At 35.5% G+C, this 16,364-nt stretch overlaps 1 protein-coding gene across 3 annotated transcripts; it reads left to right on the forward strand.

The window, feature by feature from the left end:
* The first annotated feature begins 3,767 nt into the window (after window positions 1-3,767).
* LOC129276202 (uncharacterized) lies at window positions 3,768-16,322 on the forward strand. Of its 3 annotated transcripts, none has more exons than XM_064109577.1 (4): window positions 3,768-4,036; window positions 11,003-11,338; window positions 13,275-13,480; window positions 13,869-16,322. In XM_064109577.1, exons 2-4 carry the CDS (start codon window positions 11,061-11,063, stop codon window positions 14,312-14,314), a joined length of 930 nt encoding a protein of 309 aa, XP_063965647.1. In that variant the 5' UTR covers window positions 3,768-4,036; window positions 11,003-11,060; the 3' UTR covers window positions 14,315-16,322. The 3 variants fall into 3 exon arrangements, 2 of the variants coding, with proteins under 2 accessions (XP_063965647.1, XP_054768593.2); XR_010295721.1 differs by lacking the exon at window positions 3,768-4,036 and having other exon boundaries at window positions 10,855-11,338; window positions 13,869-15,183; window positions 15,461-16,322; XM_054912618.2 differs by lacking the exon at window positions 3,768-4,036 and having other exon boundaries at window positions 10,843-11,338.
* The last annotated feature ends 42 nt before the right edge of the window (window positions 16,323-16,364 follow it).

The following is a 16,364-nucleotide window of genomic DNA, read 5'->3' on the forward strand; positions in this document are numbered from 1 at the left end:
CCTATACGCTCGCGCTTCGCTCTCGCATCATTGTTCAGTGATATACCTATCCTGTTCACGTTTACAAAAAAGCTTAGAATTTCCCTTCTTTAGGTAAAAAACATTGCGCTCGCACCATTTTATTGTTGAAACATGTAACGCATTCATTGCTAACTGCAAGAAGTCCTTGACAAAAAAAAATCTACTCACTCTTCCAGTAATTATTTGCATACACCATGTGTTCAGGACCACAAACATTGCCTAGAATGATCTAATTTTAGGACAAAACACATACAATTTTAAAAACAAAATTCGTTCGCGCTTCGCGCTCGAACTATTCAGATAAGGCTTATGAGATTATTATATATTCTTGCTGATTTTTAAGAATAAAGGTAGAGAGGTGCACTGTTAGGACTATACCCCTTCAAATAAACATACACAAATCAACTTCGAACTGCCGATCGGGGAAAATATGGCAGAAACATATATTATCCGCCCCCGATCAGCGAAGGCTGGATCCGTGTCTGTATCCGATATATTATTTGTAAAGATGCCTCTACAAAGGAGCTATGTAGTTCTTTACTAAATTGTATTTCTGCTCATACTCATCAGAAAGGTGCAAATTGGAAACTTGAAACTGAGCATGTACCCATTGCCATTTTGCCAGGGTATAGGTGCATGAACAACTTTTGTTTCTTAGCAATCGATTTATCAGTATAGTTGATGCAATTTTCAGTCCATATCAAATTGGAAAGAATGTGTCAGGCAAGCTCCCAATTTATAGTAAAACGGTTCTTATAAAATGTTATGTTGTGAAGACAGTCCGATTTACAATATCCGGATATTTATCAATTTTATAATGAGGGACGTACGTATAGGGCCTATGTGCATGACTTGTTTGTCAAGTTCAACGGAAAGTTGCAATAAAGTTTTGAAGGCTCCATCATTGTCAGAACAAATTCCCAACGACGCGATCTAGCCCCCCCCCCTTTCTTCAGTTCTTTCTTTCTTTATCTACTAATTTCTCTCTTGCATTTTTCCTTCTCGTTCTCAGTTTCTTCTTGCTTATAAATGACTTGAAAATCAGTGCTTATAATTAAATCATTGTCACTGCAATTTTTGCACCGCGCACATGGTTCAATGTTTAAAGGTCCCGTCCACCCCAGAAAGTGTTGATTTGAATCAATTAATAGAAAAAAATCTAACAAGCATGATTTTGAAAATTTCACCAAAACCGGATGTGAAATGAATGAAATGAAATTGTTTAAATTATATAATCTTAGAGATTTGAAAATAAGGACCAACTTGACTGCAACCATTAAAATCCACAACGGTTATTCCACATATTCAGGAACAAATAACACTTTTGTCACATTTCAATGAGGAGGAAATTAGATAGTCATATTTCATATACAAAAAGAAGTGTATGTCGTCATCAGTCATATACAGAACAGGATGTGCGTATAAATTACTGTTCTGTGAAATTATGATCATATAAAAATCTTACATCCGATTATTATGATCATAAAATCATAATCATAAAAAAAAATTTCATCCGATTTTGATGAAATGTTCAGTACTTGGATTTTTCTTGTTATTCAAATAAACCTTGGGATGGACTCCACCGACTCCATTGGACTTCGTTCAATCGATCGCTGTGCTTCCTTTATGTGGATACAAAACATATATTTGGACGGTTGTAGCAGATCAAGTGACAGTTTGCCATATTTTTCCACATGAATATGACCCCGCCCCCAAAAAACACGTTATAAAAATCATATATCTCATTCGAGTCTAAAGTATATAGCACTAGCGTACCTACGGCCGGGGGACATTCTGCCCCCCCCCCCCTGACGACCCACCTACAAAGGACGTATCCCTGCCCCCCCCCCCCCCCCTGACGAGCTTGAAGCCCCCCCCCTCCCCATTTTTTTTTTGCTTGTCAATTTTTTTCTGGTACGATATCTTTTTTTTTGTGATTGAAGACCTTTTTTTTGCTTGTCAAATTTTTTGGCGGACGGCTTTGCCCCCCCCCCCCTGTGGAAAATCCTAGGTACGCCACTGATAAGAAGGTAAAATCTGCGCACATCGATCACTGAATGTATGAATAGAGATCTGAGAAGTGAGACAGATATTCATAACAGTATAACATTTGGTGACCCATAATATGGCGTCAGTGCCCCCCCCCCATTGCCAGTTATAAAGAGAAAGGGGGAAATTGAAATATGGAGAAAAATATGACGATCGAGGCCCTAAGTATATCGACGTTACACTATACTTTCAAACTGAATGTCATTATTTACAGAACTTTATCCAATAATTAATTACAAGTTCATTACTATTTCCATAGGATTGCCAGTTTTCCAAAATTTGACACTGACATGCTGAGGTTTAGTTAGAGCTCGATTATCTCTGGGCAGGAGATGAGTTCTTGTCCATAGGTCCATGCCCTGAGCTGACAGAACACGAGAAAAGAGCACATACAAACCAGTTGACTGAACTATGTCCATTGGCCATGCATGAGCATGGTGCAGGGCAAATGTGTTTTTGACCTCTTTGGTCCTTACGTAACCTGCAGTGATTCTTCAACACAAATACACACATCCCTGCCTCGCACACACACACACACACACACACACGTATCCAGGCCTACTGTACTACCAATACACATTGCCAAGGAGCATACTGTACTAGTCTATAAATTCAGACACAGTTTACCCAAAGACGGTTTATATATCATTTTAGTGAGAAATCAGTGCATTTCCAAAACATAAACATGATGCATAATCTTGGAATTTCCTTTGTAAGGGTTTCTTTCTGTTGGTTTTATTTCCCTTTTTTCTCTTGGTTCATCAGTATCATAGAAGAAAACGTTTTTATCAATCGATCTGAAACAATTATGAGCCGAGACTAAAACGCGGGAAGTCAGAGAAGAACCCAAAAGAAGGTTTTTTTTCTTCCAATTCTGTGCTAGTTGTATTCATTCTGAATTGAGATTTATAAATTGTTCCCGTGTTATATCGGCAGTGAGAGAGCATATTTATGTGCAACAGCGTATCACATCGTGGTCAACTTCTTCTTTTTTTTTTTTTTGAAATGGGGACGATCGGGTTTGTTTATCGAATGCAAGCCCCAGCCAAGGCAAGAGCAAGCTGCAAGGAAGGTAGGAAAACAGATGGTGTTGCATATGTTGTGCATGTGAGGAACGTATATACTGATTCTAATAGTAATATCGATATGCGATCGAGGTTTTTAGATCTAAATTCTGCTCTGTCGTTCACTGTAATGTGATGCAAGAAAATAAGGAAAACGCAATGTATCAACGAGCTTTGTAAAACTGACTGACAACTCAATTGTGTAGCGGACTACATTATCGTTCTCGCGTAGCACACGCACGGCAGCAGCGGTGATGCGCACTGTGGTGTCTGTGCGTTTCAAATCCCGGGTATCCCGGACGAATTAATTCACACATAAAAGAGCATAATTTATCATGAAAAACACCATTTCATTTCATATCATTTACATCATGACTGTTTAAGGGCATACCCATTCATATTATATGCAAATTAATTAGAATGGTGACAGGCCGATTTCGAGGAATTTACCAAAACTATCCACCCTCTTTAAAGGGGGGCAGGGTCGGATGTGCCCCTCCCCCTCCCGGAATCCGCCACATCAATGGGTTAGCAGAGAAGTCCTTGGCGTTATCAATATGAGGCGGACCTTGGCCTCTTACAATGACCTGAGGTGGAATTGACACTGATAATGATTTGTTTGTTTGTATAACAAGTCACAATCATTCTGACTAGGCCTATACAACCTAGATATAAAAAAGAGGTGCTCGAAAACCCATGACTTTGTGAAAGACTGGAATTTACATGAAGGCCTAATGAAGAAGCTTAGGAAAATGTTGTGCTGAATAAGTATCCAATCCACGCAAATGTTTCAAATAACATTCTACAACAGTAGCGTAAAAAAGTAGCGCGAATCTGCTACAGTTACAGAACGCTTGTGGTGCAAACCATTTTAGTGCAGGCCTGGTGCGGACCCCAAAATAGTGAGTTACTGAAAACGGTGTATATTTGCTAGATATACCTAAATAATTTGTAAAACCATGCACAAGTTTATGAATATATTTCCTCTTTATGACCTTATCAATAAATTTCATTTCACACTATTTTACTCATTATTAATAGTACAAACAATTGAAAACACATATATGAAATTCAGACGTTAAAGACGAATGATTTTGAAATACGAAAATTTGTGAATCTCTGCGGTCTCTTTGTTTTATTTCTCCACAGTATGATAATGAAAAGTCCACAAACTGTATGATAATTACCTCCGCCCCCCTTTTTTTTGGGGGGGGGGGGCATGGACGGAGTTTGTGGCTGCTAAAGCCTTTCCGTCGTTTGGGATTCGTCAGGTCGCACAATCTGACATCCAAGTTCATGCGGGGTGAATCTCGACTGATCGTACTTTATAAATCATCATTCTGAAGATTTGCTCTTAAAGGACAAATCCACCCCAACAAAAAGTTGATTTGAATAAAAAAAGAACAATCCAACAATCACAACACTGAAAATTTCATCAAAATCGGATGTAAAATAAGAAAGTTATGACATTTTGAAATTTCACTTAATTCACAAAACAGTTATATGCACATCGTGGTCAGTATGCAAATGAGGAGACTGTTGACATCATCCACTCACTATTTATTTTGCATTGTATTATATGAAATACGGATTATTTGAATTTTCTTCTCATTTTCAAGTGAAACAATGATTAATTCCTCCCTGAACATCTGGAATTAGTATTGTTTAATACTATATGTTTCAGTCAAGTTGGTCCTTATTGTCAAATCTGTAAAAATGAAATATTGTATGATTTAAACAATAAAAAACAAAAGAAATAATGAGTATGTGAAAAAGATAAGCGAAATTATAAAATGTCACAAGTTTCTTATTTTGCATCCAATTTTGATGAAATTTTTAGCGTTATGCTAGTTTGATTTTTCTCTGTTGATTGAAATCAACATTTTTCTGGGATGGACTTGACCTTTAAAGGCATTGGCCTATAAGTATACGTGCACTGGCGTAAATCCAGTCCAAGCAGTGGGGGGGGGGTGATAGCAATATATTGATTTGAAAATTTTAAATTTGGGGACACCCCCACAACAAGGGCTATTTATATTGGGGCGCCAATAGTCAAATGTGACTAATCGCCACTCAAACCAACAGAAGAAGAAGGGGTATATGACCATGTACAGTATGAATATGCGAGCAAGCGAATCGAGCGAGCAAATTTTCAGGAAAATGAGTTGGAAGACAAAATGATTTCCAAAAACCTCTTTCAAGTTGTGTGTAATTATCACATCAATGTATAAGTAACTATGTAGATACTGTAAATGTGTACATTATATTGTACCATCTTTCATTTAAATGCCTATCATGAATTTGTTCGATAGCTATTTTGTAATAGATTTGTTAATATGTAAAGAAATGAATTACAGTAAATGTCAATTGGCAAGCGAGCAGAACGAGCAAATTTCCAATAGTTAGAAAACAGAATGATGACCAAAATCGTCTTTTAAGGGGTGTGTAATTATGGGAGAAATACAGCAAGTGATATTACTGGGCGAGCTTTGAAAAGTTGCTTTAGTGGTTTAAAATGATATGCAGCATATTATTAAAAGAATGATAAAGGTAAATTATTAATAAATCAGACTACAGAAGAAAAGGAAAATAAAAATAAAGGGCAAATAAGTATTAAACAGTCCATATTTTGTTCAATGGAAACTCATTTGCTCATTGGTTAAAGGTGGGATGAGAATGAAAAAAGTGAATCATTATTATCGGGATTAAGGGTGCTAAAGGTCATGACAGACCACAATATAAAATTCCAAAAAGGTAGAAAAGGCACAATAATGCAAATTAAAAGAAAGATCATTGCAGAAAGGAAATATTTTGAATAATCTTTAACGTTATATTTGGAGGTGCTGCATCATTCAAAATTTGGAACAAAAATCATATTTGAATATGTATAAGATTGTTATGGAAATAATGTGCTCTAAACTCTCCTATATAGTGTGGGAAATGTTGCTGTCCTAACCTCAGTGTTTCATTGATTTGGGCAAAGTCATCACAGACTCATCATACACTTAACTCCAAGTATAGAGTATACCTATATTTTTGTACAAAATCGGGCCCCGCTTCCATAAATATGCTAGGATAGATACCCGTCCCCCTTATCCACATTCATGCCCGTGTATTCATAGGATCATTTTGATTGGTTTATGATCAAACTTATAACCATATATAAAAGACATTGATATCATGTCCTTTAAATATCATTGATTGATGATAAAAAATAACCATATTTTATATGATATGATACAGTTCATATAAAATAGACGTATCATAACCATACACTCATGATGCAGGGGATATAACATTTGCAATATGCTAAACGTAGGGATTTGTCATTTCCAAAATATTGTAAGATTATTTATTGAGCGCGATAGCGGAGCGACCGCGCGACTAAAAAACTTTGCATTTTTAGAATTCAAAATTGGGCAAAATTAAGCACTTTCGCATTAACAGTAGTAGTAATCATTTTGATGATTAAAAAATATCGTTTCTGCCTTGAAAAATGGGGAAGGGGTGATTGTACATGCCACCCCCTCTGAAAAGTGTGGGGATGTATTCCCAATCTCCTCGGGTTTTACGCCCGTGGTTACGTGCAATATCTAGCATGTCTAGTAAATTGCCAATTTATCCATTGCCAACTCGTCCACTCACCTCATGGTCTACCTTCATTTAGTATAATGCCATTCCGTATATCAACATTTCGTCCAACAACCATTTGGTACAATAACCAATTGGTCCAATCATCACTTCGTCTAATCACCCGTTCGTCTTTGACCATTTCGTCTAATAACTAGTTGGACTAATACCCATTTATTTTTCATTCATTTCGCCCAATTAACACTTTAAGTCCAGTTAGACCAAATGGTAAATGGTGTAAATGGCAGTACTGGTAAATGGCTATTGGACCAACTGGTTATTGGAAGAAATGGCATTAGACTAAATAAAAGTAGATCATGTGGTGAGTGGACGAACTGATGGTAGACCAAACGAGAGTAGACGAGTGACATTTGGACGGATTGGCATTAGACGAATTGGAAATAAACCCAATTTCTTCCTGTCTTTCACAAGTGACAAGGAGGCCAACCCTTTAAAAGAAGCATTGATTGTAATGTGCAGAGTCCTCGTTCAGATCTTGATAACTTATACAAAAAAAAAGACGAGCCAACTCTCTGGACTATCGCGGCTTTTTAGTAACACATTTAAAGTAGGCATTATTCTGCGATACACACCGATACACACTGTGCCTGAAATAACTTACAGTACCCGAGTTAGCTGTGGACAAATATCCAAACTTATTCACATATTTATACGGAAGACTTTTCATCATACATTCATGTAAAAGACCTTAGTTAGTCTGTGGACTTTAGCAGTGGTGTAACAGGTGGGGGGCAGGGGGGCAAGCGCCCCCCCCCCCTGGCGGATTTTACCGGGAAAATTAAAGAAAACGGGAAAAAGAGAAAAGGGAGGGAGAAAGAATGGGAAAGGGGAAGGAAAGGGGAAAAGGAAAGGAGGAAAAGGAAAGGGAAAGGGAAAAGTCAAATGAAAACGAGGATTTTTTTTTATAAAAAAGGAAGAAATTATAAGCAGGAAAAGGAACGAAAGAAGAACATTTGAGAAAGAATAAATCATTCCGAAATAGGCCTATATATGCAATGCAATAGCATGATGGGAAATAAATCAAAAGATGACAAAGTGGCAAACAATAGCGGGAAACGAAGGTAGAATGGAATTAGTCAAAAGATAAATTGGAAAACAAAGAAATGTAACAAGAAAAAAGAAATAATAACTCGACCGGGCTGCCGAGGATTGAAAGTAAAGAGCGGGAAGAAAGATGGACTGCATACAGCATTGTGCTATAAGCTTGCTAATTTTTATGCAAATAAGCTACCGGGGCTTTGCCCCAGACCCCACGCAGTAGGGGCTCTAAACAATGAAATGTGTTATTTGCTGAATATAATGGAAAAATATATCACATAATTAGAATTTCATTTCAATAGGCATTTTTTGGCAGCTCGCTTTGCTCGCTGGCGACTTGTTACAAATTTTCCCACATTGCTATGTTTCGCCCCCTCAAAATATTTGGTTCATTACGCAACTGGGTTGAATAAATGTGTTGTGTAAAAGCTTTATCATGTATATACCCGCGATTTGATTAAAAATAGCGGCAATCTGCGAGGTTTAAATGGCTTTGATATATCAAGACCCCAACCGCATTGCATTGCCGTATATGAGTATGGGAGGGTTGGGCCATGGCCCCAAACGTTCTATTCTTGTGAAGTTCACGAGCTATCGATCGCGACAAGTGCTTATGAAGAATAAAAAAGTACTGAAAAACACATGACATATTGCTTAGTAAATTATCTTTTTATGGAATACGAGGTATTTCCCTTAAATCAATACACAATTATTTAAGTAATAGAAAGCAATGTGTTCTTTATAATTCATGTCATAGGCGTACCGCAGGGTTCAATCATCGGTCCTCTTCTTTTCCTTATATATGTTAATGATCTTCATCTCTGTTCTAATTTGTTAAAATTTGTTCTTTTTGCTGACGACACAAATATATTTTTTAGCCACAGTGACATAGGTTATTTACAACAAAATATGAATATTGAACTTAATAAAGTACAGGAATGGTTCTCTGTTAATAATTTAGCTTTGAATATTCAGAAAACAAATTTTTATGATCATCAGTAGAAACAATGTAGATACAAAATCTGTTAAATTATATATTAATGATACTGAAGTAGAAAGGGTGGAGAGTGTAAAATTTCTTGGAATTCACATTGATGATAATTTAAAATGGAAAAGTCATGTTGACAAAATAAACTCCCTCATTTCTAGAAATATAGGTGTTTTAAATAGATTACGTGAATTTGTCCCACAAAATATTCTCTTAATGCTTTATAACACTTTAATTTTGTCATATCTCAATTATGGAATTATTGTTTGGGGGTCTTCAAATAAATATTTATTAGATAGAACTTTAGTTTTACAAAATAGAGTAATCAGAATGATATCTTATTCTGGTTTCAGAGCTCACACTGCTCCACTCTTTCTTAAGTTTAAAATATTTCCTGTGTATGAATTATATAGTTACAATCTTGGTATCTTTATGTATTTATACTATAAGAAATTACTTCCAATAAATTTTGATTCTTTATTTTGTAAAAATTCTGATATTCACAATTATGATACTCGAAAAAAAATCTGATTACCGCGTATCATGTGGGAAATTATCCTTATCCCGAAAGTCAATAATTCATAATGGTCCTGTATTCTGGAACAGTCTCCTTGAAGATGTCAAAAGTTCTCTATCCCTTAATGTATTTAAATATAAACTTAAAACATTTCTTCTACAAAAACTTTAATTTCCTAGACTAAGTTACCTCAATTACATTTTTTTTTCTTCTAGTCTTTCTCTGCAAAACTCAAACTTTTATTGACAAAATTGGGATTATGTTATAAGTTTTTAACTTTTTAAATGACCCCCCACATTTACATATACTGTTTCTCTTCTTGTCTGATTTAAGTATTGTTCATATTTTGGTATATTGTTTTGTGTAGTGTATGTTCTCTTTATGCATCGGAATATATTGTACTGTATTTTGTAATACCATCTTTACTCTGTATTGTTCTTTTTATGAAGTGTGGAAATAAATGAATCAATCAATCAATCAACCAAGAGAAAAAAAAAGGAGGAAAAAAAAGCAAAGAAAAAGTGAAGGATATTATTTTATTTAATGAATACAATGTCAAAAAATATCTCAAAGTTAGATTCTCATGAAAAGGTGATTTTTTTCTCGCTCGCTTCGCTCGCTCGGGACTTATATTAAGCAGTTTTTTAGCACATGCGCCATACTTTGCCCCTCGTTTTTTTAATCTTCACGCTACTGCCGCAAAGAATTTTGTTCACAGTGGGGTACAGTCCACATACAAAGGAATGGAAAGAGAGAAGAATGAAATATACTATTCTCTGGATATCATGTCAAAATCTATCACAAAATTTGATTTTTGTATTAAAGGGGAATCCTGCCTTGGCCATTAAATGTTGTGTTGGGAAGGAGAAAAATAAATTAAACGGAATGGTGAAAGTTTGAAAGAAATTGGACAAGCAATAAGAAAGTTATAGCTGCTTTGAAATTGAGATCACTAATACTATGTAGATTTCAAATTGGCAACTGGGTAAGTAAATTATGACAAGGGGCAAGGACAACTTTCTCATAGACCATGTACTTTATTATCAGGGATTTGTGGTTTTTTCCTAAGTACCCATTCCCCTGGGGTAGTAATCTAAATATAACCCAGGTAGTATATTGTTTTATGTCCTCATGAAAGAAAAATATAATTTGAAATAAAACTTTTTGGAAAAATGACATTTTAGCCATAATATGTATTGGAGTACATGGAAGAGTAGTCCTTGCCTTACATCCCATATGCGGCCAATTTGAAGTCTCCATGGGTATAGTGATTACCAATATTTACAACTTTTAAAAAATCATAACTTTCTTGTTGTTTGTCCAATATTGTTCAAACTTTCACCTATCAACTTGTCTGATTTTTCTTTCCATATAAAAACAAGTTTTGGGTTGGATTCCCCTTTGATAATGTCAAAATTTCGCTCGCTCGCATTTAAAAAAAAGATAAATTTTGCCCGATTCGCAATATCTGGCCCTCTCAAAATCGTCGCCTCATTACACCATTACGCCTGTTCATACCATTATATGACCGGGAAAACTTTTGCTATCTGGCCACCGACCCCTGTTACGCCGCTGGACTTTAGACACTTGAATGTGTGCATTAATTTGATCTCAAATAACATAGTTGTTATTTGCCTACCACACATCTAGTAAACTTGAACTCTTTTTGCACAGATTTACGCACAAAAGGAAACACAGGAACACAATTTGAAGTCATTATTTTTCGATAACCATGTCTTCTCCTTTCGGAAATGGCGGCGGAAGTAGGACCATTCTCTGGTGTTTGCCGCGGGCAATCTCTACGGCTTTCGCGAAGTGTCTGAGCTACATCGAGGGCAGCGAAGTGTGGTTCGAACCCTACACCTACACCTACATGGCAAGAGTCGAGTATGAGCTGCACACCAAACTTGTTATCCCGAAGGAGTATGAGGGAAATGAGGAAACCTTCCAGAAGGTTAAAGAGATGGTGGATTTGATTCTTCAATCAAAAACAGAAGCTGATCGTTTGCCGTGAGTACCTTAAATTCCTTTTAATTCATTCTAAATGATACTCCCCCCACAAAAAATGGCACTGGTTGGTTTTTAATGAACACCTTGTCTACCGCATTGGCAAGCTCAAGCCTGTCGCACTATACGGTCTGACTGCGATATGATTTTCTTGTTTTTGTCATTTAACTTTCACTAAATATGTGAAAACTAAATAATCGATTTGGGGTTAGGAGTCATCCAATGGGAGTCATTGGGTTAAACCAGGTCACCCCCTCCCCCTCCGAAGAACCTTTGCAAAGAGCTAGATCATCTCCTGATTTCAAAGGGGTACTCCAGGCTAAAAATTATTCCAACAGACAAAGAAAAATCAGACAAACACTGAAAATTTCATTAAAATCGTACACGTAATAACGAATTTATGTCATTTAAAGAGTTAAATCATTTCGGAGATAGAGTTCTAACATGCCTAAGCATATCTTCAAGAATATTCAATGAGCAAATTGTCGATGCGATATCCACACTTGCTCATCTGTATTTCATAACATGAAATTAGGCTCATTCAGTTATATTCCCCAAGAAGTAAACAAATTGGTTTGACAACAATGTTTTAATGCATAAGATATTTATTGCGGCAACTTATTTTATTATAGGGGAGACATAATAACAAAATATTTACAATAACATAAAAAGAGAGAAAGAGGGAAAGTGATATCATCAGCCCCCCCCCTTATGAATATTCATAAAGACGTGCATAATGTTTTCTAATAATACTGATATACTTTAACATTCAATAAGTTCGTTATTTGTTATCACATTTGGATGAAATTTGCCATTTCGCAAGGTGAATTTTCCTTTATTTTTGGCCTGGAGTGTCCCTTTTAGTAATCGTAGGTGCATGTGCAATAACTTCTCATTATGAACGCTGATAAGCAGTCACTGCTGAACAAACGCCCAGAACTCGTTTCGAAATGCCGCCACCAAAACAAGTTCAAGTTATGCAATTTCAAAGACGATCTTCCGTAATCACCATGCACGCACATCGTATAATCCAGTGACATCACCAATACTAGAGATGCAGCCTTTATAGGCATAATTTTCATTTTCATTATTTTCAATTCTATGGCATCTCCTCTAATTATCGATTAATCGATCAACCACCCATCGCGGAGTATCGATTATTTGAAAAACATTTGAAAAACATTCAAATTATAAAAAAAACCTCAGCGCGCGCTGGTTACCTAGTTTCCTGCGCCCACTATGTACGCACTTGGTGTAACGCGCTTTGCGCGACATGCATTGTTCAATGGTATAGAAAAGTTTTTTCAGTTGCCTGAAGATCGCACCTAACATAGGTCGCGTGAAACTCAGAGTTGCAATTAAATTTAATGAACCTCCAGTCAAACGTGTGAACTTGTATTTATTATTCAAAGCTCTTCCTGTGAAGGACATCGAGCACTCTATACAAGGATAGAATTCCCGAAGTACATATAATATATACATATATTTATATATATATATATATATATATATATATATATATGTGTGTGAAGTTATACATGTACTACAGCTTTGGCAACTCTTTTATTTAAATATTGTGTGAAAGAAATGGATGAAGAGAACAATGGTAGGCGTAGCTTAAATCAAGGTATATATATATATATATATATATACATATATATATATTTATACATATACTAATCACAAAAGGTTTAGTAAATGCCGTGGAAAAAAAATCGTAGATTTTAAAAGGAGCATAGCTCTCAATAATGAAAGGTAAAGTCACACTCTTCGTCAGTGCCCATGACGTGACAAAAAAAAAATGTAAATGTTAATGTAAACATTGTAAAAAATGTAAATGTTAATGTAAATATACATATAATATATATATATATATATATATATATCTTATATGTATATTTACATTAACATTTACATTTTTAATTACCATCAATCACAGATACGGATCAGTAAAGTTTCGTCTTGAAGCCTCTTCTGCTAAACACGTGTTTGTCAAGAATATGGCGTTTGGAGTTCCTGATGGATATCGTCAGTTTCTGCCCAAGGGTTATCGGCATACATTTCTCATCAGGAATCCTCTTCGATCCATCTACTCGTACCGGAAGTCAATATTTAAACAGTTTTCAGATTTAGGATTGCTAGAAGGTGAGGTTCAAGGAATTGATCTCCTTGGCAATTTAGACATGTGGTGTGTGTGGGGGGATAGGGCTTACGAAAAGTGTAATTGAGTCGGGGTCGGGGTCCTATGTTCGGACCCCTTTTTCGGACACTAAAAGAATAAAGTATTGTAAACCCTATATTTTTATTCTATCATCAAAGATTGTAGGGAGACTGGGGACATTGTAACACTTTTCCCCTAATTTGATTTATCCACTTTATTTAACCTAAATACTTGCTTAAACCTAATTAAAACGAAATATGCACATCTTGGCTTGGCATATGAATAGGTTTCTGTTAAGTTAAACGATTAATTTAGGAGCTAATATCGTAAAATATTGTAAAATTCATGATCTTGTTTCATTTGGATTACTAGGTGATGCAGCCGATGAAAGTACGTATGATCTCGAGCGCCATGATCGTTATTTTGCACCAGGATACTTCGTAAAGGAAGTCTACGACCTCTGGAAGTATCTCCAAGACTCTGGGATTGATCCTAATCCTATCATCATTGACGGTGATGATCTACTGACCAAACCAGCTGAGATGCTTTTAGCTTACTGCGCTGCCGTGGGGTTACCTTATAACGATAGTTTACTCCAATGGGATGCATCGGTAGAAGCCTTCAAGAAGATGAAAGCTTCCGGCGACAATGTTCTCATGGATGTTGTGAATTTCTACGGAACTGCCATGAAAAGTAGTTGCTTTCTTCCTCCAAGTAAACCTGTACCACGTGATCAACTACCGGCTGACGTCATTAGGTGCTCTGAAAAAGTGATGGCCTATTTTGATGAAATGTACGAAGCTCGATTGAAAGTTTAGATGAGATTATTGGCCTTATAACCACCGATGTTAATGTCCAATGCCTTGTTATGGAGTTCCACAAGGTTCCATATTTGAATCATTACTCGTTCTATTTTTTAATTGCTGAAGAGATAAAGTATTGAGTACCACAATGATCAATTTTGTATACATTATTTCACTTAACCATTCTCTTATCATTCATTTTATGTATTCTCAGCATCTACGTGTACTTAAATGATCATTTAACTTTGGTGAAGGAATGAATTGTTGCGACAGGAGAAAATGAGAAACAAAAGTGGCTGAAATGTACAACGAATAGAAAAGTTGTACGCACTAAGAAATTTTTTGAATTTTTAACCCTAAATGAAGGTGCAAAAATGCACCTTTTATTTTTATATTGCACCAAGAGATGCTTATGTGCTCCCTAAAATGTGCAAATTTGAACCTTTTTAGGTGCATAATACTAGACTTGACATTAAAAAAGATCCAAATTTGAACCCTTATTACATGGTTCATTTCTGCATCCTATATAGGGTGCTTAATAAAGCTCATTGCACCCTTAAAGGTGCACAATAGAGCAAAATTGCACTAATTAGCACCTCTTGGGGTGTTGATATTGTACCAACCCTTATGATTCAAATTTGAACTCCTATTTCTTAGTGTGTAATAGGAAAACAATGAAAATCTAAATTGGGTAATCAAAGGGTTGATAATTATGATCATGATTCGATCAAAGTGCATGGCTTAGAATAACTCTCACATTTGTCGTTAATTGCTAGGCATTTCTCCTAGGCACCTATTCCATTTAGCGTATAGGAGTCTCACATAATTAGTCAAATGGGAAACGTCGTTTAATTGTTGAAATAGTTAATTTTTTGTCATATTGTGTAATGTAAAAAAAATATATAATCAACAAATAAATGAATGAATAAATAACTGAATAAATAAATAAATGCTCAATAACTGTGCCAGCAAAGTCATCGATTTTAATTCATGTATACAATACATGTATTTTATAACTCTGTACAATCACCATGATTACGTTCATGTTCCTGTTTAATATGTTACCGGTATGTTCATTGTTGTTATGTTATTCTGTGAATTTTATTTTTGTTGCGAGAATTGTCAAGTTATACAATTATCCGTTTTTACGGACAAATAAAGAAAATGAAATGAATGGAAGCACTCAATCAATCAATCAATTTCAATTTTTTATTTTCAAAGACTTTTCTAATTTAATTGGATTCAGCTTGAAACTGTAAATAATGAGAGAATTAAATCTAGTGTGGAATTCTAAAGACACGAAAGAATAGGATATACGAACATTGTACATATAGTTGTTTTGTAAGCTTTTGTGTGTTATGAACAAAAATAACGCACACCATTGCTTGCATGCAGCTGATGTATTTTAAATTTTCCTCCATGAAAACAACGATTAGTTTGATTCCTTATAGAATATTATGAAAACAGCACTCGAATTCATGATTATTCAATGTGTTGTCAATAATGGAGAATTCCTCACTAACACAACTCAGAAAAGGGAAATATTTGACATAACAAGAAATAAAATACAAATGAAATATCGAATGTGTTACATGCACTCCCTCATTGTTTTGTGTGTGTGTGCATATTGGTGCGTGGGTGAGTGTGAGGGTGCGTGAGTGTGTGTGTGTGTGAGGGTGCATATGCGTGAGTGTGTGAACTTGGATGTGTGTAGTGGTGTGAATGAGAGTGTGGGTGGGTGTATGTTTGTGTTGCATGGGTGCTTATATTATATTCAAAAGTCAAATTTTATTCAATCAGTATTTCCGATTTATTCAATATCATGTTCCCTGCATTTGCAATCTTGTGCTTGGATTTAATCTACAATATACTGTCCAATGATTGTATTTATGTAATTTGTTGTAAATCATGAAGTGATACTTTTCAGCTTGCTGGTGATCAAAATTAAAGAGAATCATTATACTAATAAAATGTATACACCGAATGATTGAATGCTTATAAATGAACGTTTGAACCGAAACGAGACATACATGTAAGTCTGATTATTTTGTCTTTCAATCTTATG

This window comes from Lytechinus pictus, chromosome 14 (genome assembly GCF_037042905.1).
Source record: "Lytechinus pictus isolate F3 Inbred chromosome 14, Lp3.0, whole genome shotgun sequence".
In the NCBI taxonomy this organism is placed as follows: Eukaryota; Metazoa; Echinodermata; class Echinoidea; order Temnopleuroida; family Toxopneustidae; genus Lytechinus; species Lytechinus pictus.

What these genes read in the sequence shown, in the direction of transcription:
- LOC129276202 (XM_064109577.1), top strand. Translation starts at nt 11,061, where the DNA reads ATGTCTTCTCCTTTCGGAAATGGCGGCGGAAGTAGGACCATTCTCTGG. An exon ending in ACAGAAGCTGATCGTTTGCC is followed by an intron (nt 11,339 to 13,274) that starts GTGAGTACCTTA and finishes CATCAATCACAG; the next exon opens with ATACGGATCAGTAAAGTTTC. An exon ending in AGATTTAGGATTGCTAGAAG is followed by an intron (nt 13,481 to 13,868) that starts GTGAGGTTCAAG and finishes TTGGATTACTAG; the next exon opens with GTGATGCAGCCGATGAAAGT.